This window comes from Kogia breviceps, chromosome 3 (assembly GCF_026419965.1).
Source record: "Kogia breviceps isolate mKogBre1 chromosome 3, mKogBre1 haplotype 1, whole genome shotgun sequence".
NCBI lineage: Eukaryota > Metazoa > Chordata > Mammalia > Artiodactyla > Physeteridae > Kogia > Kogia breviceps.
This window is the reverse complement of record NC_081312.1, coordinates 37,602,556-37,623,520: the sequence shown is the minus strand read 5'-3', so window position 1 is coordinate 37,623,520 and position 20,965 is coordinate 37,602,556. Positions and strand designations below refer to the sequence as shown.

The window sequence follows — 20,965 nt, the reverse complement described above, 5'->3', positions numbered from 1 at the left end:
TCATTGTGATGATAATGTAGGAAGAAGCAGAAATGGCAACAAGTTAATAATAAAATAAAACTTCTTTGAAACTTTTTGCTGCTTGCAGCTTTTTAGATCGAGACTGCTACTGAGATATAACTAAATCCTAGAGGTACTTTAGAAGCAGGAGATGTTGTAATGTCTTTTCAGGACAATGGTTTGACACTATGGAGAGATATCAAGTTTAATTCTTACAAATTAGAAAGCATCATCTGACCAAACTGAGTATCTCTCATGCTTAATCAGCTTGTATCAATAGTGAGGTTTTGTCATGCAAAGTTTGCTCATTTAAATCATAAAGATGTGCTGGAAAGCTGCTTTCATTTTTAGAGTTAAACTTTTTCTCTGTCCTGTGAGCATTTGAAACTCTCTTGATTTTTTAGGAGCTTCAAAGCATTCTTAAGAAAGGGAAGCTAACTTTTGAGAATATTATGGAAAAACTGCGAATCAAGTATTCTGAAATGTACACCATAGTCCCTGCAGAGATTGAATCCCAGGTGGAAGAATGCAGAAAAGCTTTAGAAGACGTAGATGAGAAGGTAATAATAATGTTTGTATTCATATTATTATTTATGGAGGTGAATGAATATAAAGAAGAACATATCATTTAATATCACATTTTCATTTGCCTTGATTTCAGCTATGTCTGTTTTTATAGAGTTTAGCTGAGTGATAATTTTGTGTATTGATACTGAGACAGAGTTGCTCTAAGTAAGTGACACAGGTAACAGAATTAGTCTATTAATTTTTAGTTGTCAAGATGCTTAGTTTTTCTTCTCTTGCATTTAAAAATAGAGTTATATATTGACTTTTACTTGGCTTTTTTTTTCTCCGGAAAATCACTTTAAAATTTTGGTCATGAATAATACTTTGCTTTTAACATTTTGAAATTGTAACCAAGAACAATAAGAACACACATTTTATAACTTACTAGGAATAGCACTTAACACACAGTGTCTTTCTAATGATGATGGTAACATAATTCTCACAAAGCATACCCAGGCAAATCTTTATACCTGAAAGTCCAGGTTGAAAGAAAGAATGGGAAATGGTTCGTAGTACTTGGAGACATAGGAGTTTAGCAAGACAATTTTATTGCGTTATTTAAAGGCTGCCCAAATCCAACAGAACAAAATTCTGTTTGGTCCAGAAGAATACAGAAGGATTTTTGTATTGCTTTTTGAAGCCTAAAATACCTATAATTTAGTAAATAGAACAGATGTTAATTGCACATAAAAAATCAGATTCAAACTTGAGACAGATTTCTTTGGAAAATCTAACCCATATAAAAAACATGTAAACTCCTAATATATATTATAACAAATCTTGTTGATTTGACATACAAGATAATCTATTATGAGGAACTTCCTCAAGTATCATGCACTATGGATTTTATTTTAAGAGAATACTAAATGTTTTGAGAGAAACTCAGTTGGTTCTCCTGACTACTTCATGTGAAAATCCCTAACAAAGTGAGTTAATAATCAAAATCTACCTTTTAAATTTAGGGTTGAAAATTTCAACAGTAACTTTGATATCTGTGTATATTTGTAACCAATAAAAACTTATTTTTATTGTGTGATGTGACTGTAGGATCCAGGCAACAGACACAATACCATTCTGTGCAATTCAGTTGGCTGCATACTTTACCTAAATCATGATCTCTCCTAATACACAAAAATGATACGCATTTCTGCCAGGAGAGTAACTGCCCAAAATATCAGAAAGCTTCATTTTGTGGTAATTTGTTACGTAGCAATAAAAAGCTAATACAGTAATTAAAAAAAAAAAAAAAAACTAATACAGGATTAGTTTTTTTCTAAAAAATCTTGACTGTGGTATGGTCTGTGGAATAAAAACATTATATAAAAGTATCAACAACCTGATGCTGTGAAAAGAGCCTGGGGCCTTGGCATCTGGTGGCTTGGGCTTCTTGGGGTGAGTTCACCCACTACCTTGATGTATGACTTTAAACAAGTCATACATGATGTATGATTTTAGCCGTGTTTCAGTTTCTGTATCTGTAAAGGATCTGCATTGGAAGGTTTAGTCTCAATGGTTGTACAGATATAGTGGTTTTAAAAAAGTTAATTAAAGGGATAATACAAAAGCATTAAGTATTTTTTGGTTATTCAGTGGTGGCTGCTTGGGGAAAACCTTATCAACATAGCTTAAAAAAATAAGAACATGAACTAATCAGGCATTTGAAAAATGATACATTCAACATTCATTTATTATCTTTCCTAGCACAAGTTATTTTCTTCGGAAAATCATTCTGATTAAAAAATTACACTGTTCAGCAGCTAGATTTCTAATTGCTGGGAAAACATACACTAGAAACATTCACACAGAGAAAAACTAAGATTTTCTGCTGCAAGAAATAGCCAGTTTTAGAAGGTTATTTCACCCAAATGAATATTAAGATGGGAATTACATCTTTTACGTCAAATTGAGAATGTTTGTTTTTATTGAAAACAAATCTGTGCAGAGGATTCTCTCATAAAACATAGAAACAGTATAATAAATAATTTTTCTCCCAGGAATTCTTTAATATCATTTGCTCCCTTGGGGTATGTTTCCGACAGTCCCCTCAGGAGTTTTGCCCAACACAGCACATATCTATAGTACATACTGTGGATTACATTGAACAGATTTCTGTTGGTCAGTTTTCTGTTTTTTTTTTTCGGTTGGATTTGAACGGTCAGGTCAGCACAGCTGCCTTTTCCTAGTCTACTAATCTACCCTCTCATTAACGCATTACTCAGTATGGTTTGGAATTTTCCCCCTAGCCCTTAAAAGATTTGTACAAGTAAAATCTCAAAACACTGTGACTACCCCTTTTATCATTTGAACCTCTGAATAGAGTGCAGAAAAACATCTCCATTGTGTCTTTCTCCCTTTGAAACAGATCAGCAATGAAGTCTTGAAAAGCTCACCATCATATTCAGTGAGTAGAAAAATAGCCGAAATTAACAACGGGCTTCGGAATGTCGAAAAGATGTTGCAGCAGAAAAGCAAAAATATTGAGAAAGCTCAAGAAATTCAAAAGGTAACATCCTCCCTTAACTTCCTTCAGCATTTGGTATGTTCCCTGTCATCAGTCATCACAGGGATCCTAACCCTGTTTTACGGGGCCCTCCTCACTGAGTGTGTCACCTGCAGAGGCTTGGTGGACAAGGTTGCATTTAAGAATTGTTCTCAGTTTTTCCATGGTGGGAATATGCCCAAACTCCTGAGAGCCTATGATTGGGAACCGGCCTTTTCACTAGGGAAGGAAGGTAAGGATCTTGTCTTGGGAAGACTGATATATAAAAACATTTCAGTAAGATATGAATGGTATTAACAGCTTTTCTTTAGACTGCCAGGGGGAAACAGAGGAAAGTAGAAATTCCAAATTTATTTCACTTGTAAAATGTCTTAGGTAGAACTGTACATAAACATAATATTCTACCTCTTAACTTCCAAGTAAACTCCTGCATGTGGAAAACATTCTTATTCTACTTTATATTTTAAGGAACTATTCTAATATGAATGGAGACTTTTAAAAATAGGGCTAAGAGAATAGATCTTAAAAGTTCTCATCACAGGGAAAAAAAATTTTGTAAATATGTATGGTGAAGGATTTTTAACTAGATTTATTGTGGTGATCATTTTACGGTAGAAACAAATATTGAACAATTATGGGACTTCCCTGGTGGTGCAGTGGTTAAGAATCCGCCTGCCAATGCAGGGGCCACGGGTTCGAGCCCTGGTCCAGGATGATCCCACATGCCGCGGAGCAACTAAACCCTTGAGCCACAACTACTGAGCCTGCGCTCTGGAGCCCGCGAGCCACAACTACTGAGCACACACGCCACAACTACTGAAGCCCACGTGCCTGGGGCCCATGCTCCGCAACAGGGGAAGCCACCGCAATGAGAAGCCCACGCACCACAAGGAACAGTGGCCCCTGCTCACTGCAACTAGAGAAAGCCTGCGCGCAGCAACGAAGACCCAACACAGCCAAAAATAAATAAAATAAATTAATATTTTTAGAAAAAAGAACAATTGTGTTGTACACCTGAAACTAATAAAATGTTATATGTCAGTTATACCTCAATTTTTAAAGAAGTTATCCTCAGAGAAGTCTCACTGATCACCCCCTTTCCCTCTGTTCCCTTCCTCCCTGCAGTTAAACCTCTCCTTTGGTTTCTGATTTAACTCGACTGTGTTTCTTTTGGTAAAAATAAACAAATAATTCTAAATATTAAAAGAAATAATTGTACATATTGTATGTGTCCTTCTTTCATAAAGGAAGACATTAGACTGTGTATACTCTTAAAATAAGGTGAACAAGATTTGCTCACAAACAATCGTACCTGCCTTTGACTTTGCAGCCCCCTCTAAAGCAAACAAATGTGATGTCAAAGGATTAAAAAGATTAAATTAAATTGAAAAATAAAAATAGGTCAGACTATGGCTCGCCATTGGACAGAATCTTGGCCTCTCAATAGTCAGATTTTCCCATTTCTAGAAATTATGTTCTTACACAGATATTAAGTAATAATTGAACGTTGCCTTTGAGATTTCCTCTGCCCAGACAAGTGCAGGTTTGAATCCAGCCTATTGGTTTCTTGAGCTAAAAGCAGTTGCTACTAATACATGTGGCTAGAATTTTCTGCCAGTGCATTAGTCTGAGAGCAGATATTTTCTTTTTATCAGTTTTATTTTTGTAGTTAGTAAGAGTTGTCTTCTAGATTAAGTAGATATATATACTGGTCTAAATAGGTATTTACCCAAGCCCTTTTAAACATAATGTTACCTCATCACTCTTGAAAGACTAGGGTTACGTTGACCTTGTTTGGTGTCATTCATCTCTGGAAATGTCCAGGAGTTTCTGCCCCCTTACAGCTAATTTGTACTGAAATGAATACAGTAAGAGTTAAGAGACCTCAGAAAAAGTGTTTTTCAGTTCAGGTCACAAGTGGTTTCTGGGCATACGTGAAAAACTTTGCCTGGGATGTTGTCTCTGTCATGTCATTTTGGTAGCATTTACAAGTACAGATACTGTGTGAAAACTTAGAAATCAACACATCTTCAATCCAAATGGACTTAACGCTTTTCTTCCCCAGACAATGTGGGATGAGCTGGATCTCTGGCACTCCAAGCTAAATGAGCTGGATTCTGAAGTTCAGGACATTGTTGAACAGGACCCAGGACAAGCTCAAGAATGGATGGATAACTTGATGATTCCTTTCCAGCAATATCAGCAAGTATCACAGAGGGCAGAATATAGAACCTCACAGTTAAACAAGGTATGGCTGCTGTAACACGCGATAGCTACACAGAGCATGTGGTAGTAGTGAGGTGGGTTTAAAACAAAACAAAAATACATATTCAGAGGGAGCCAGTTTCCCCTGAATTGCCAGTTTTAGGACCTGAAGCTAGAGCTACAGCATAGGTTTGAGTGGGCATGGAGGGGACTGCTGGCACAGGCGGAAGCAAGAATCCAAAAGTCAGACCACAGTAGGAGTCTGGGTAAGAATTGGGCTTCTCAACAGGTAAGGGAATTTCAGGCAGGCGATCTCAAGAGTCCCAGGAGGGAGCCAGAGGAAGAACCTCATTTGGGAACAAAACACCCCTGCCCTCCCTTCCAAGTAGGGGTCACCGTGGGTGAGTTGTGCATGTGATCTAGCAGCAGCAAGGCAGGAACCTACTCTCAGAGGGACTGGTATATATAGGACAAAGCCCGGTACAGGAGGACAAAGTGTAAGTCCAGTTTTCAAAGTGGAACATAAAACGGGAACCAGACGAGTTGCAAAGCTAACTCGGAACCCTTGCTGAGGCCCTTAGCATTGGGGTAGAACTCCTTAAAACCTTCCCACCTGTGGTCAGGATTAGTTTTACAGGTTGAAGGATCAAAACCTGGAGGAGGTGGGCAAGTGGCCCAGCTGTGGGGTGTGGAGCCCTGCGAGGCCTGACACCACTGACTGACAGCAACCAGTTCTTCATTTAAGAATCATTCAACTCAAAGAGGAAACATCAGACCGAGTTTGGTACTGCTTACCTTTCACAGGCCACAATTAAGCTGGAGGAGTATCATGATCTTTTGAAGAGTACTGAGGCTTGGATAGAAAATACCAGTCGTTTGCTGGCTGATCCTGCAGACTATGACTCTTCAAAGACGCTGAGTCACCACGCTAGCACCCTTCAGGTGAGTGTTCTTTCAGTGTTTCCTGGGCCTCATAGAATCTACATAATGATTAGTGGCTTAGCTGATTGTCAGATGCTTTTTTTCCCCCTTCTTTCCTGAAAAAACAACTTTATCTTCAAGCATGCCAAATGGGAGAAGGAAGCTTGGGAGAGTGGCAGCCTCTAGATAGGGATTTTGGAGACCAGGATCTAGTCCTTTCTGTCCTGATAATAGTTCATGACTTTTGGGATAATTTACTGTGTCCTCCATGGGCCACAGTTACCCCAGTCTCTGAAGTAAGAATGTTGCACTGAATGGTGGTGATGGTTTTGGTTGTAGAATTCCAAGATGGTTCCCAGTAGTCCTGTTCCCGGGTGTACACGACCTATATAATCCCTTCCCTTGAGTGTGGGCAGGAATATGAGTAAGTGATGAGATAGTCACTCCATTGATTAGGTTACATTGTATAGCTAAGGATATGGGATAGTCACTCCCATGAATACATGACTGATCATGGATGTATAATTATAAGACTCCCTGGTAGCAGACTAGAGTGAGATTCTTCTGCTGGATTGAATAAGTAAGCTGCCATACTATGAGAGGGCCATGGAGCCAAGACCCTATGGTGGCCTCCAAAAGCTGAGAGACCCACAGTCAACAGCCAGCAAGAAAACTGGGATCTCAGTCCTACAACGAAATTCTACCAACAACAGAATGAACTTGGAAGAAAAATCCACGCTCCAGATGGCACCTTGATTGCAGCCTTGTGACATCCTGAGCTGAGGACCCACCTAAGCCATGCCTGGACTCCTGAGCCATGGAAACTATGAGATAATAAGTTTGTTTTATTTTAAGCTGCTAAGTTTGTGGTAATTAGTTACACAGCATTAGAAAACTAATCTGTCGTTCCTTCCAGTTCTAGCATGCCATGATTCCAAATTTCCTGTCCTTCCTGGTGCTCCACAGTTGCCCTGTGTCTCCATGCTTGTTTCTTTTCTTCCCCTTGCCTGTGATTTCGGCCCCCACCTCTTGGGTTGACTTTCCACATCCCCAAAGCATGTCATCTTTTTATTTTAAATCACTTGTATTTTTCATCATTTTCAAGAAGCTTGCAGACAGAAGACAGGAATGATGCTTTTTTTTTCCTCAAATGCTTATTAGGAGTTTTTAAAAAACTGTACAAGAATGAACATATGCAAAAACAGCTGAAGTTTTACTGCCTTCTTCTGATACAAATGTAAAAGTGTAAAAGTATCTCTCAAACTGTTCAGGACACCCTCCTTTGTTGACCTTTGTTTACATGGAACTGAGTAGAACTTAGGTTATTAGCTGGAGGAAGTAGGAACAAGGGGATATGCAGGCTGATGTCCACAGAATGTATTCTAATAAATCTCCCAATGGGAAATAAGTCATAAATAACTAGTCCCATGTGAATACCCCACTTTGTTCCTATTTTGAAAATAGTTGTCCTACTTTAGGACACCCTTTACCATTTTTCTTAAAGAAGTATCAAAACTCTCAGCTAAGGTTTAAGAGGCTGTTTTAATCGCACTATAACCTTCCACCTTGATTGCATTTGTTAAATTAGGTTTTCATAACCTAAAGATGATTCCATGAAGTCTGCTGTTGTAATGGAGACTCACTGAAACATAAATTATCATTGTAGAAAATAGGAAAACAACTTGTTCTTTAAATCAACTTCATTAAGGTATAATTTACAGAGAGTAAAAAACACCTAAGTGTACAGCTAGGTAAGTTTTGATAAAGTTATCCAGTTGTGTACCCACTACCACCATGAATACATAAAGACTATTTCCATCACCCCAGAAAATTTCTTTATGCTCCTTTGCAGTCAGTATCCTTTTACCTATGTTCAGCCCTATGTAATCATTCATTGGTTTCTATTCCTATAGTTTTGCCTTCTCTACAGTATCCAATGAATAGAATCATACAGTCTTTTGGGCCTGACTTCTTTTACTTGGCTTAATGTTTTTGAGATTCATTCAGGTTGTTACATTTATAGGTAGTTTATTCTTTTGACTGCTAAATAGTATTCCATTTGTGGAAATATGCGATATGTTTATTCCTTCACCATTAATAGACATTTGGGTTATTTCAAGTTTGGGGCTATGTATTCTATATCTATTGCATTGTAACACATCACTCTTGAAGTTAACAGCTTCAAACAAGAATTATGGGATCCAGGCATGGCTTACCTGAGTGGTTCTGGCTCAAGGTCTCTCATGAGAATGCAGTCAAGGTGTCAGCCAAGGCTGTGATCTCATCTGAAGGCTCAGTTTGGGTGAAGAAAGAGACAGGATGCACTTCCGGGTGCATTCATGTGGCTGTTGGCAGGCCTCAGAAGATCCACTTCCATTCACAGATGTGAGGGCCTCTTCACAAGACTGCCTTATGGCATGGCAGCTGGCTCCCTTCACCATGAACAATCTAAAAAAGAGTGAGAAAGCTCCCAAGACAGAAACAGTCTTTTATAATCTAATCTTGGAAGTGACATCTCATCATTTCTGCCATATCTTATTAGAAGTAAATCAGTAAGCTCAGTCTGCATTCAAGAGAACTGATTATAAGGACATGAGTACCAGGAGGTGGGGATTATTGGGGGCCATTTTAGGAGCTGCAACAGCTATTATGAGCAAAGCCACTGTGAGCGTTCATATACAAATCTTTGTGTGGACATAGGTTTTCACGTCATTTCATTTGATGAATACCTAGGAATAGATTGCTGGCTCTTACGGTATTTAACTAAGAAACTGCTAAATTATTTTCCAAAATGGCTTTACCATTTTTCATTCCCACTGGAGTTCCAATGACTCCGTATTCTTGTCAGTACTCAATAGTATCTGTCTTTTAAATTTTAGCTACTCTAGTGACAAGTAGTGGTATCTCACTGTGGTTTAAATAGCATTTCTCTAATGACTAATGATTTTTTTATTTGGGCATTTATTCATATGCTTATTTATCACTTGTACACTTCATTTGTGAAATGTCTGTTCAGTTTTTTGGGGTTTTTCTGCCTATTTTTTAATTGGGTTATTTGTCTTTTTATTATTGAATTGTAAGAATTATTTATATAATATTCTAAAATCCTTTGTCACATATGTGACTTACAAATATTTTCTCCTAGTTTGTGGCTTGTCTTCTCATTCTCTTAATATTGTCTTTCAAAGAGCAAATGTTATTAATTTGAGGAGGTCTAATTTATCAATATTTTTCTTTTATAGATTATTCTTTTGTGTTATATCTAAGAAATCTTTATATACCCCAGGGTCACAGGGATTTCCTCTTATCTTTTCTTCTAGAAATTTTATAGTTTTAACTCTTACTTGTAGGTCTGTAATCCATGGATTTATATATACTACCAAATGTAAAATAGACAGCTAGTGGGAAACAGCCGCATAGCACAGGGAGATCAGCTCAGTGCTTTGTGACCACCTAGAGGGGTGGGGTAGGGAGACGCAAGAGGGAGGAGATATGGGGAGATATGTATATGTATAGCTAATTCACTTTGTTATAAAGCAGAAACTAACACACCATTGTAAAGCAATTATACTCCAATAAAGATGTTAAATAAATAAATAAAGTTAATTTTTGTATATGGTATGAAGCAAGAATCAAGGTTCATTTTTTTTCTATGGGATTATCCATGTTTTGAAAAGACTCACTATTAAATTACTTTGGTGCTTTGTTAAAATCAGTTGACCTCTCATATATGTGGGTCTGTTTCTGGGCTGTCTCTTGTGTTCTATTGATCTATGTGTTTATTCTTTTACCAATATGACACAGTCTTAATTGCTACAGCTTTATAGTAAATCTTGAAATCAGGTAGCATAAATTCTACAACTTAGTCCTTTGTTCTTTTTCAAATTTGGTTTGGCTAATCTGAGTCTTTTGCATTTCCATATAAGTTTTAGAATCATCTTGTCAATATCTATGCAGAGGTCTGTTTGAATTTGGGGAGGTCATTAAATCCAGATCAGTTTGGCAAGAATCTACCTCTTAACCATATTGGCTCTTCCCATCCAGGAACAGGATGTATCTCTCTATTTATTTTGATCCTCTTTAATGTAAATTGTTAAATTTATTCCTGAGTATTTTATGTTTTTTTGATGCTATTGTAAATAGTATTATTGGAAAAAGCATCGGTTTTAAGTTTTGTTTTCCTTTCATGTTTTCTCCTGCTAGGATTTGGAATAAGGTCAATATGAAATTCTGAATAACCTGATTAATTTGGGGGACTCATGACTAGAAGTCTGGTTGCATAAGTAAATGTTCTTTTTCATATCAGTTATTTTTTATGGGATTACCTGAAGACTACATTAGCAGGTTGAATATTTCCAATAGGTGGCTGAGATATTTTGAAATCTTAAGTTTGAAAGTTAATAATTGTAATCCTTAAAGGAAAAAAAGAAAAATTCTAAGGAGGAATGTCTAAGGAATTCTAAAAATGGATGTTTTCCACTTATATTTGGTTTTATCAGATAGAGCTCTTTTGGTATCAATTTATTCAACTCAACTCAAGCTATAGGGGTGTTTCATGGAAGTCAGTGGCTCTAGATGGTAAGGCCAAGGAGGACACTGGCACCAGGACTGCCTCTTCGTTTCCCATCCCCACTTCACTTATCTATTTCTGCCAAACCCATTTCCCCAAATTACAGGTCCAGCCAATTGGATGGCTTTTTTTTTTAACATCTTTATTGGAGTATAATTGTTTTACAATAGTGTGTTAGTTTCTGCTTTATAACAAAGTGAATCAGCTATACATATATGAATGGCTTTTTTGACCCTAATTCCAAATTATAGAGGGATGAACTTATAGGTCAGGTGTTTCTGATTCTGTTAACGATGGCTGGAGGAGCAGGGTTACTGGGTATAAAATAGCTGCTGCAAGCCCACCAAAATGGGGTAGACATTCTATAGTCATGTACTGCCATTGACAAGAGAGAATGTTCAGTGTTTTATTATGAAATTGGGAATGAAAAGGAGTTTGAAATGTTGAGACAAATTCAAATTTTCTCTGATTAAATTTTTTAAATTAAGGTATAATTCACATACAACATTTTTTAGTTTCAGGTGTACAACAGAATGATTCAATGTTTGTATGTATTGGAAAATGATCACCCACATTAAGTCCAGTTACCGTCCACCACCATACATAGTTATAGAATTTTTTCTGATATAATTTCAATCAACTTGTTCCAGTATCTTGATGTTTCTCTTTTTTCATGTTTCCCATTATCTAGATGGCTTTGGAAGATTCAGAACAGAAGCACAATCTTTTGCATTCAATTTTCACGGATCTAGAAGACTTGTCAATAATTTTTGAAACAGATACTTTAGCACAGCCTATACAAGAGTTAAGTCATCAAATAGTAGCTTTACAACAAAAAATCATAGAAAGCCTTCCACAGATTCAACGAATGGCTGATGTAAGTTGGCACTATAACGATGTGACTTCTTATTTTAAATTTATATTTTATTTAGTAAATTAGAGTTATACTACTAATCAGTTCTATGAAGACACATTGATCTGGTACATTTTTCATTTATGTTATTTCTTGAATTACATTTTACTTTGTACCCTATAGTGCAACTACGACAAAAAATTGTATCCCCATTCTCAGTCCAGAAGTGGTCTATTTAAAGGGAGGAACCCTGATCAGATAAGCTCAGTGTTTTCTCTTTGTCAGAAAGGAGATATTATTGATTTTATTTTTTATTAATAAATTTATTTATTTATTTTTGGCTGCATTGGGTCTTCTTTGCTACGCACAGGCTTTCTCTAGTTGCAGCGTTGGGGGGCTACTCCTCATTGCGGTGCGTGGGCTTCTCATTGTGGTGGCTCCTCTTGTTGCGGAGCACGGCCTCTAGGCATGTGGGCTTCAGTTGTTGTGGCACGTGGGCTTCAGTAGTTGTGGTATGCAGGCTAAGTAGTTGGGGCTCGCGGGCTTAGCTGCTCTGCGGCATGTGGGATCTTCCCAGACCAGGGCTTAAACCTGTGCCCCCTGCATTGGCAGGCGGATTCTTAACCACTGCACCACCAGGGAAGTCTAATATTATTGATTTTAAAACACAGATTAGCAAAGAGGGAATTAAAACAGGTAACTTCCCAAGTCTTCAGTCACCAATAGCAAATATTCATTGAGAGGCTGCTGTATACCAGCCACTGGATTTTTAAATAATTTTATTTATTTTAGCTTGAAACATGTGAGGCATTTATTTAAGGATGGAGTCACACAACAAAGGCAGATGCAGTTAGTCTTAATAATTTCCCTTTTATTTTCTCAGTTACATTCCCTGCACCACACTTCTGTAACTTCAGAGAATCATACTTGTTAAATATTCTTGGTTATTGAAGCTTATTCCAAAATTGTTAAATGCTTCTGCAACTTTTCCTGGAAATTACCATAAAATACATTGTATACATTTATATACTTTCTTAAACATATGGTGTAGAAAATAATTTCAATATAATTAAATGTTTCATAATATGAAGATAAATTACTATAATTACTGCTTCATTTGCTTATATGAAGTTATGTTTGTCCTACGTTGAATGGCTCCAAGTTGTGATAATTTGAAATCCTTTAATGATTTCTATGTAGTTTTTCCTATTCCCTGCATTATTTTTGTTTCAGTTTATCTCCATTAAGCTCTAAAGGTCTGAAGGCCCTCTTACAGTATGAGTGGACTTCAATATGTAGGTTTTATAGCACATATTCATAAATATGTAGGTTTGAGAGTACAAATTGCAGCATTTTCACTTTAAGTTTCTTGGTCACTTTCTAGAAGTTGACACTGATGGGAGAATAGCCTTTGGATAAATAATCTGTTTTTCATATTAATCTAAGTAGGTTATAAGGTAATTTAGTGACTCTCCACAGGGCAAAAGTTTGTTAGGGAATTGGCAACAAGATCTGTCAATTTTCCACCTCCTTGTGTGTTTGTTTCCCAAGGGTGACTTTATTGTTTTACTTAAAGTAGTGGAAATTTTTTCAGCATTGACCCACTTGTGTTCAAGTGTTTAAAGATATTCCAAAGATAAATCTAAAGAGTTTGTAGATATTTGAGAATTTACTTAAAATTTGTTCAGATGCATACTACCTTTGTTCTCATAGCATAAATAATTGAAAATTGGCCCCATGAGGATCTTTTAACTCAGTAAGTATAAGCAATGCTTTATATTGTGGTGTGCTGTTACTAACAGAACAACATTTTTATTGAAAACAGTCCACATTATCTGCGTAGCACTTGGTTAGTTTTGAAGAGATATAAGTGGCAAACATATTTTGGTTAAATATGAGAATAGAAGAAATGTCAATAAACTGTGTTTTAGAAAGATTATTAACATATATACTGCATGAGTGTGTTTGTTTGTTTCTGAAATTCCAGGATGTGGTTGCCATTGAAATGGAAGTAAAATCAATGGAGAAAAGAGTTTCAAAAATCAAAGCTATCCTGTTATCAAAAGAAATATTTGATTTTTCACCTGAAGAGCATCTTAAGCATGGGGAGGTAAGCATGGATCATTATTAAAAATATTTTCTCTTAATACTTACTATGCCTGTTTTAAAACGTGTAATAATATGTGATAAAAAGTGTTTAGTCTTGCTAAAGTAAGAGCAAAGTAAAGTTGGGAAATCAATATGAATGACTATAAATATCTTATTTTAAATCATATTTCTAGTGCTATCTATGTATCTATAATTTTCCCATAAGTTATTTTTTCATTTAATTTCTTCCTAAAACTTCAAGGTTTGGTCGTTTTTCCTTCACATCACACCCAGGTGTTTAATAGTCCAAGCACTTAAGCCTCTAAGTCAGAAGAACTGGGTTCCAGCTGCAGCTGTCTTGCTTACTGGCTGTGTGCCTTTGAGTGATTGGTTAACATGTCTTGGATTTGCTTTCATATCTGTACACTGGTATTGTGATTGTGTTGGACAATTATAATGTATATGGAGCCCCTAGCACGGGAGCTGGGACATACTAAACAGCATACAGTTGTTGCTTTCCCCTCAGCCTACCAGTTAAGAGCATGGGCTTTGGGATCAGCTAGCCCTGGGTTCTAATCCTGACCCTGCCTCTTACAGTGTGCCCTCACCTGGGTCTTCTACATTCTGTGAACCCAGTTTCCTTACCTGTGAAAGGGAAGTTATGATATCTACCTCCTAGGGTGGTTGTGAAGATTAAATGAAATAATACATATGAAGTACTTAGTAAAGTGAATACTCTCTCCTAATTTATTCATTATGTAAATCCAGATTTCTATGGATCAGATGTCATTAAAGCAAAATAGAAGTGTAGTTTTGGGACTTACGAAATTTGGCAGGACAGTTTCGTTCAATTCAATAAGCATTTTTTGAGGGTCTATTATGTGGGAAGCCCTCTGCTGGGTGCAGTTGCTGTGAAAGTTAATACGAGGCAGTACCTGCCCTTCCACAGCTTACTGCCTGATGACAACACACGAAGCACATAACAGTTCTACAGAGAGAGGCGGGAACGAGAGAACGAAGGAAAGGGTTGTCCAAATGCATCATGTAATGCTGGGAGGGTACTCTTGCCCCAGGCATTCTTTCCCGAGACCTTATTTAACTGCCAGGTCACAAGTAATATATTAGTTCTTTTCAACCTGAGCTAAGACACTGTTTTAAAACTCAAAACTATTAAGACTAAAGTTTAATTTTGAATAGATTTAGGAGTTGCCTTTTTTTTTTTCACTTGTGTACCATGTTTATCTAAGGTCATACTGGAAAATATACATCCCATGAAGAAAACCATTGCTGAAATCGTGTCTTACCAAGTGGAACTGAGGTTACCCCAGACGGGAATGAAGCCTTTGCCTGTATTTCAGCGGACAAATCAGCTTTTACAAGATATAAAACTGTTGGAAAATGTGACTCAGGAACAAAATGAGTTATTAAAGGTGCGTGGTTTTTGTGATGACAGCCAACTTATTGGATGAAAATGTTCAGCAAAAGCTGGTGGTGTTTTTATGGTTGGGCGGGTCAAATTCCCATGACAATAAGATGCTGCCTGTGTTGAGTCTCTTTGGTCTCTTCCAGTATTATTATCTAGGAGGTGGCATTTGATATAAGAGAGTATCTTGTTGCTCAAATGAGGTTAAAGTGATTTTTCTCAGCTCTTATTCTTGTTCTGGTTGAAGACATTGAAGTCTAGTTTTGTTCTATTTCATTCCATTCTTTAATTATTGAAGATCTACATGGGTAAAATGCTGTGGGAAGAGATTGAACCTGAACAATGCATTTGCAGTCTCATGAGGCTGACAGACCCACAAGAATCTCTTTATACCTCTCAGTTGCTTTCCTATTAATCATTTCAATTTATTACCAACATGATACAGGTAGGGTAGGCACTGCCATTTTTATTTTTACACATTAGGAGACTAGTGTCCAAAGGTCAGATGACTTTCTGAAAGACCAGAATTAACTTATGTTGAGATTAATTTGTGTACAGATAAGTAAAGAATTTGAGTTTCTAGACTCCTAGTATTATTCTTCATATCGAGGTCTCTTCCTTCTAACTGATGACATCTTCTAGCCTCTCCCTGAGGGCTTTTTAAAATTCTTTTGATTGATCTCCTGTCTCAAGTCAGGAATTACAAGATAGAAATTACATTTTACTTTGGTTGGTATTCCTATATCAACAACCACTCCTACAGGAAAAGAGAGTTGCTGAAAGAGCCACAAACTTTTCAACCTTCTTGGTAGACACCCCCTCCTGCCTACTTTTCTTGGTTAGGTGTGTCAGGGTAAGAGAAAAGGTTATTTTTCCTCCTTCTCATCCATCGCCTGGTTATAGGAAGAAAACTGCTATCTCTTCCTCCCTCTTAAATTTCATTCACACTTGGTGGTCACTTTGTTCTGCTAAGATTTGAGGGTATTGTAATCTCTGGTTTGAGTCTTAGCTCATGTCGTCTCTCTGGTCTGGCTACTGATCAGCTGACATCATTTCCTAACACCCACAGAGAGAAAAAAGATCTGGCACTCAATGTACTATTTTTTTTAAATAATATAAAGAGAAGAAAAGTTTTAAAAAAACAAAGAAAATTTGATCTATTACTTTTAATCTTTTTGTGCTTTATTGGTCTCCTGGTCAGAAAAAGAAAATAACAGTCCTAACTGCTTTAAAGCGACTCCTTCACAAGATGAAAGAAGGGGCAGTAGAAGAGGAAATTAGGTTTTGTGCCAAGTTAGATATCAAACTGTGCTGCTAAAATTTTCCATCTTATTGTGTTAGTGGAAATCAGATGTCATCTCAGGTACTTCAAAGATAAGTAAGCCAGTGGTAATGAAAATCATTAGAATATGGTACATTTCATTTCTACCTTAGATAATTGTAAGTGCTTTCATTGTGGAAAATAAGACAAATTACTTTTGGGGGGAGTAATGGGATGTAGCTCATTACTGAGGGCTGGGGAACAGGTGTGTGCAGCAAACATAGTTATTCATTTCCAGCCTGCAGCTAAAATTATAGTTAAATATTAAAGAAAATACAAGGAAGAATTCTGTGTTGGCCAGAAACTTTGTAGTTTCAAAAGGCATTTTGTTTCATTGTGAAGCATACAAGGAAATATCTAGATTTTCTCTTGAAGTCCGTTTCTTTATCTTCCATCACACTTTGATCATATCGTTTAGCACACAGGTAGTAGGTTCAAGCTCTACTATTCCCTTAACACTAGATTCCAGGTGTTGTTCTGGTATTGCCTTATTCTGCAAACTCAGACTGCTTTCAAACCTCAGCCTCTTACCATAAAATGTATATCACAGATCCCAAGGGGTACCAGGTGAGGATGTGTCTGGACCAGGAAAACCCATCATTTCTCAAATCACATGCCCTTTCCATTCTGAATCAGGATCGTCACCTTTCTATGTATTGAAAGCCCCGCAAGGAATATGTATTAAAATGGCATACATGGCATATCAGTAATTTCATAAACTTAGCAACTTTATGTCAACATGCTATAAAATGCTTCCCAGAATAAGCCCGTTAGATTGGGAATACTTAAGAACAAACGTATGTCTAATTAGACTTGAACCCAAGGTGCTCTAGCATCTAAGTGGAGCAAGAAGTTCAGGTGCCAGCTTTGCAAACGTTGTTCTCTGTATTGAGGCTACCATTTCCTATTGGAATCTGTATGGTTGTGTATTGATATAATTGATTGGAGTTTGTGATGGAGATAGACATTGGAAGTAGCCCATTGATCTTCTTTTCGGGGGGGGTTATTTTATAGATAGTCATAAAACAGACAAATGAATGCGATGAAGAAATAGAAAAATTGAAACAGATCTTAAATAATTATTCAGCTGAATTCTCCCATGAACATATGTCACCAGACCGAGCTGCCAGCCTGCCACAAGTACAGGTATATTTCTTTCATTCATTTTTCCAGCAGTTTATTAAACAATCACTTTCTAAGCTGTTGGTGTCTACAAGCCCTTTTTGGTGATACAGTGTATTTCCTACTTCTCTCTTTCAACTGAAGGTATTTTATGTGTGTATTTACTTTTCATTCCTATTACATAAAATAGGTTATTATATAATTTTCATAATGGAAGTCTCCAAGTGTCTTTAGCCTCAACTTGGTGCATTCTAGCTAATAACAAAGAAGGTGATATAGCACATGGTATTTGGACAACCTGGCTTTCCAGCCAGCTTTCTGGCATAGGGGTAAGGCAAGCTGGGCTTTAGAAGACTGAATGCTATTGTAATAAAGAGTTCCGTGTACTAAGCAGTCTCTCCATATGCCATAATTAACAATGTCCTGTGGACCCAGTTACAATGGTTTGCATGTTAACTTTCTATTGCCATCAAGTTGATGTAGGCACACACTTGCTATGGTGTTCAAAGCCACGTTACACCACTTTCCAGCTGTGAGATGTAGGACAAATTTCTTAATGTTTGAAGTGAAGTACAGAGGGGTCCAAGATGACACACAGTCCCAGTGGTGGACTCAATAAGGCAGACTCAGTGTATTAAAGATTCAGTATTGGGCTTCCCTGGTGGCGTAGTGGTTGAGAGTCCGCCTGCCGATGCAGGGGACACGGGTTCATGCCCCGGTCCGGGAAGATCCCACATGCCGCCGAGTGGCTAGGCCCGTGAGCCATGGCCGCTGAGCCTGTGCATCCGGAGCCTATGCTCCACAATGGGAGAGGCCACAACAGTGAGAGGCCCGCGTACCACAAAAAAAAAAAAAGGATTCAGTATTGTAAAAGTGTCACATTTCCCTTTACATTAAAAAATTTAAGAACCCCAGGAGCTTCCCTGGTGGCGCAGTGGTTAAGAATCCGCCTGCCAATGCAGGGGTCACGGGTTCGAGCCCTGGTCCGGGAAGATCCCATGTGCCGCGGAGCAACTAAGCCCATGTGCCACAACTATTGAGCCTGCGCTCTAGAGCCAGAAAGCCACAATTACTGAGCCCACGTGCCACAACTACTGAAGCCCGTGTGCCTAGAGCCCATGCTCTACAACAAGAAAAGCCACCGCAATGAGAAGCCTTTACACGCATTAAAGAGTAGTCCCCACTAGCCGCAACTAGAGAAAGCCTGCATGCAACAATGAAGACCCAACGTACCAAAAATAAATTAATAAATTAATTTTTTAAAAAAGAAATTATTTTAAAAAAAGAGCATACCATGCATGGACAATGATGAAAGCAAGTTGTGAAGCAGGGAGTATGAGTAATCTAATTCTGTGATTCTGAGGTCCACAAAATAAAAAAAAAAGAAAAAATTAAAGGACCCCAAAGAACTTGTGTTTATATTAAAACTCAGAAATGTAAAATGTAGTGAGAAGAGTGACAATGTTTTACATTTTTGCAAATCTCATTAGTCTGGCTTACTAGGAGACAACTAGATTCTCATCTTCTGCATTCAATCTATTGAGGTATGTCCTTTTCTTTCAATTATATAAAGACAATCTAACCTCTCAAAGACATGTACATGGAAAAGAGAGAAATATTTTAATAACCCTTTTGAATAATTGTGGACATCCTTTGAAACTACACTAAACTTCAACAAGTAGAATTACTCAGAGGTTCATTGTTAAATGGAATTTGAAGCCATGTCAGTGAACTTTTCATACTCTTACATTAAAATCCATTGGTCTGTCTTGTACTTGGAATGGATCTCCAACCATGCATGATTTTATAACATCATGTTTGATAATTTGGAAAATACTATTTGACTAGTCATGTAGATCCTCCAAATGATGACACATTTCAGTAGCTGATATTAAAAAATTCACATTTATTAATATTAACATCTGCCTCTTCAGAAAAATATTTTTATATATATTACATATATATGTATGTATTTATGTATGTATAGTTTAACAACCATCTTTTTTTTTCAAGTAAAAATAGTATTCTATGAGAAAAATATGGATAGGTTAGCTTGAAACTTAATCACATGAGTGCTATTCCTCAACCATTAAACTTTGATATATAGCAGAAGTGCTTTATGCAGGCGTCCCACTTTGTCATACAGAATATTAAAAATACATGTTCTTTATCAAGGATATTCTTAAGTGAAGCTGGCTTTTTTTTCCAGTTAAATTCATGATAGTGAAGCATCTAGTAACTGCTAATATGGTTGATATCACTGCCTTGATTCATACTGTGTCAATAGCTTTACCCACCATTGCTTTTGCAATATCACACAGAGAAAAATATCAACACAGTGAGAAAGGCCAGTAACATTTTAGAATTATTATGAAAATGATCTTGACCTCATGGAGTGTGGACCCCCTAGGGTCTGCACATGCTGCTTTGAGAATGGCCGCTCTGTGCCTTCTCTGTCTCCATAATGCTAGTGGCTCTGCAGACTAGTCTGTTTCTCTAAGTTTTATTCTAATGGCTGTAGTATTACGTCTGTTGGGAGGCACTGTACCTCTGAAGTTTAATGTTTATTGAAAAGGGACACACACCACAGCCAACTCAGATTTAATTAAGTTATCATTTCCCAAAGCAATCACAAGAAGTTTAACTTCAGACAGAATAGGGGTACTGGTGTCGGAATGTGTGCAGTAGCACAAGAGCCATGGGGGCTGGGTGTCAGAAGTCCAGGTCAAGGCTCTGTCACTAGCTGCAGCCCTGGAAAAATCACCCTCTTTCTCTGGACTTCAGAACTCTCACTTATAGGTGGAGACATGTTGAGTTTCTTTGTCTGTAAAAAAAAATTAATGATTCTATGAATATCTGTAGGATGGATGGATGGAAAGAAAGAAATAAGGAAGAAATGGGACTTCCCTGGTGGCACAGCGGTTGAGACCCCGAGCTCCCAGTATAGGGGGCCCGGGTTCAAGGCCTGGGGTTGGGGAACTGGATCCCACATGTGTGCTGCAACTAAGAGTTCTCATGCCACAACTAAGGAGCTGGTGAGCCGCAACTAAGGAGCCAGCAAGCCTCAACTAAGGAGCCAGCCTGCCACTTAAACTAAGGACCCTGCGCAACCAAATAAATAATAAATAAATAAATAAATTTTTTTAAAAAAGAAATAAGGAAGAAAGGAATGAATGAATGGACTGCAGGGTTAAGGAATACATTAGGGACAAAATTCCAATATGTGAAAGATTTGCTAAAAGGGAGCAGGTTGTTTTCTGATACGGCACTTGCTGTAAAGCTCTGATACAGCACTTGCTGTAAAGCTCAGGCTTTGAATGATGCCTTTCAGGGTGCTAAAGAGGAAGATGTCAGACAAGACGGCACCTGATATTTCTTCCAAATCTAGGATTCTA

The 20,965-nt window shown here is 37.4% G+C and overlaps 1 protein-coding gene across 9 annotated transcripts in view; it reads left to right on the top strand.

Moving 5' to 3' along the window:
- SYNE2 (spectrin repeat containing nuclear envelope protein 2) overlaps positions 1–20,965 on the top strand; it is a 324,338-nt gene that overhangs the window by 191,925 nt on the left and 111,448 nt on the right. For all 9 annotated transcript variants that reach the window (XM_067028349.1, XM_067028348.1, XM_067028354.1 and 6 more), the window contains 8 exons: positions 405–560; positions 2,930–3,070; positions 5,133–5,315; positions 6,077–6,214; positions 11,455–11,640; positions 13,604–13,726; positions 14,952–15,134; positions 17,463–17,594. In XM_067028349.1, the coding sequence (XP_066884450.1) occupies positions 405–560; positions 2,930–3,070; positions 5,133–5,315; positions 6,077–6,214; positions 11,455–11,640; positions 13,604–13,726; positions 14,952–15,134; positions 17,463–17,594 (1,242 nt within the window). The remainder of the gene's footprint in view (positions 1–404; positions 561–2,929; positions 3,071–5,132; positions 5,316–6,076; positions 6,215–11,454; positions 11,641–13,603; positions 13,727–14,951; positions 15,135–17,462; positions 17,595–20,965) is intronic.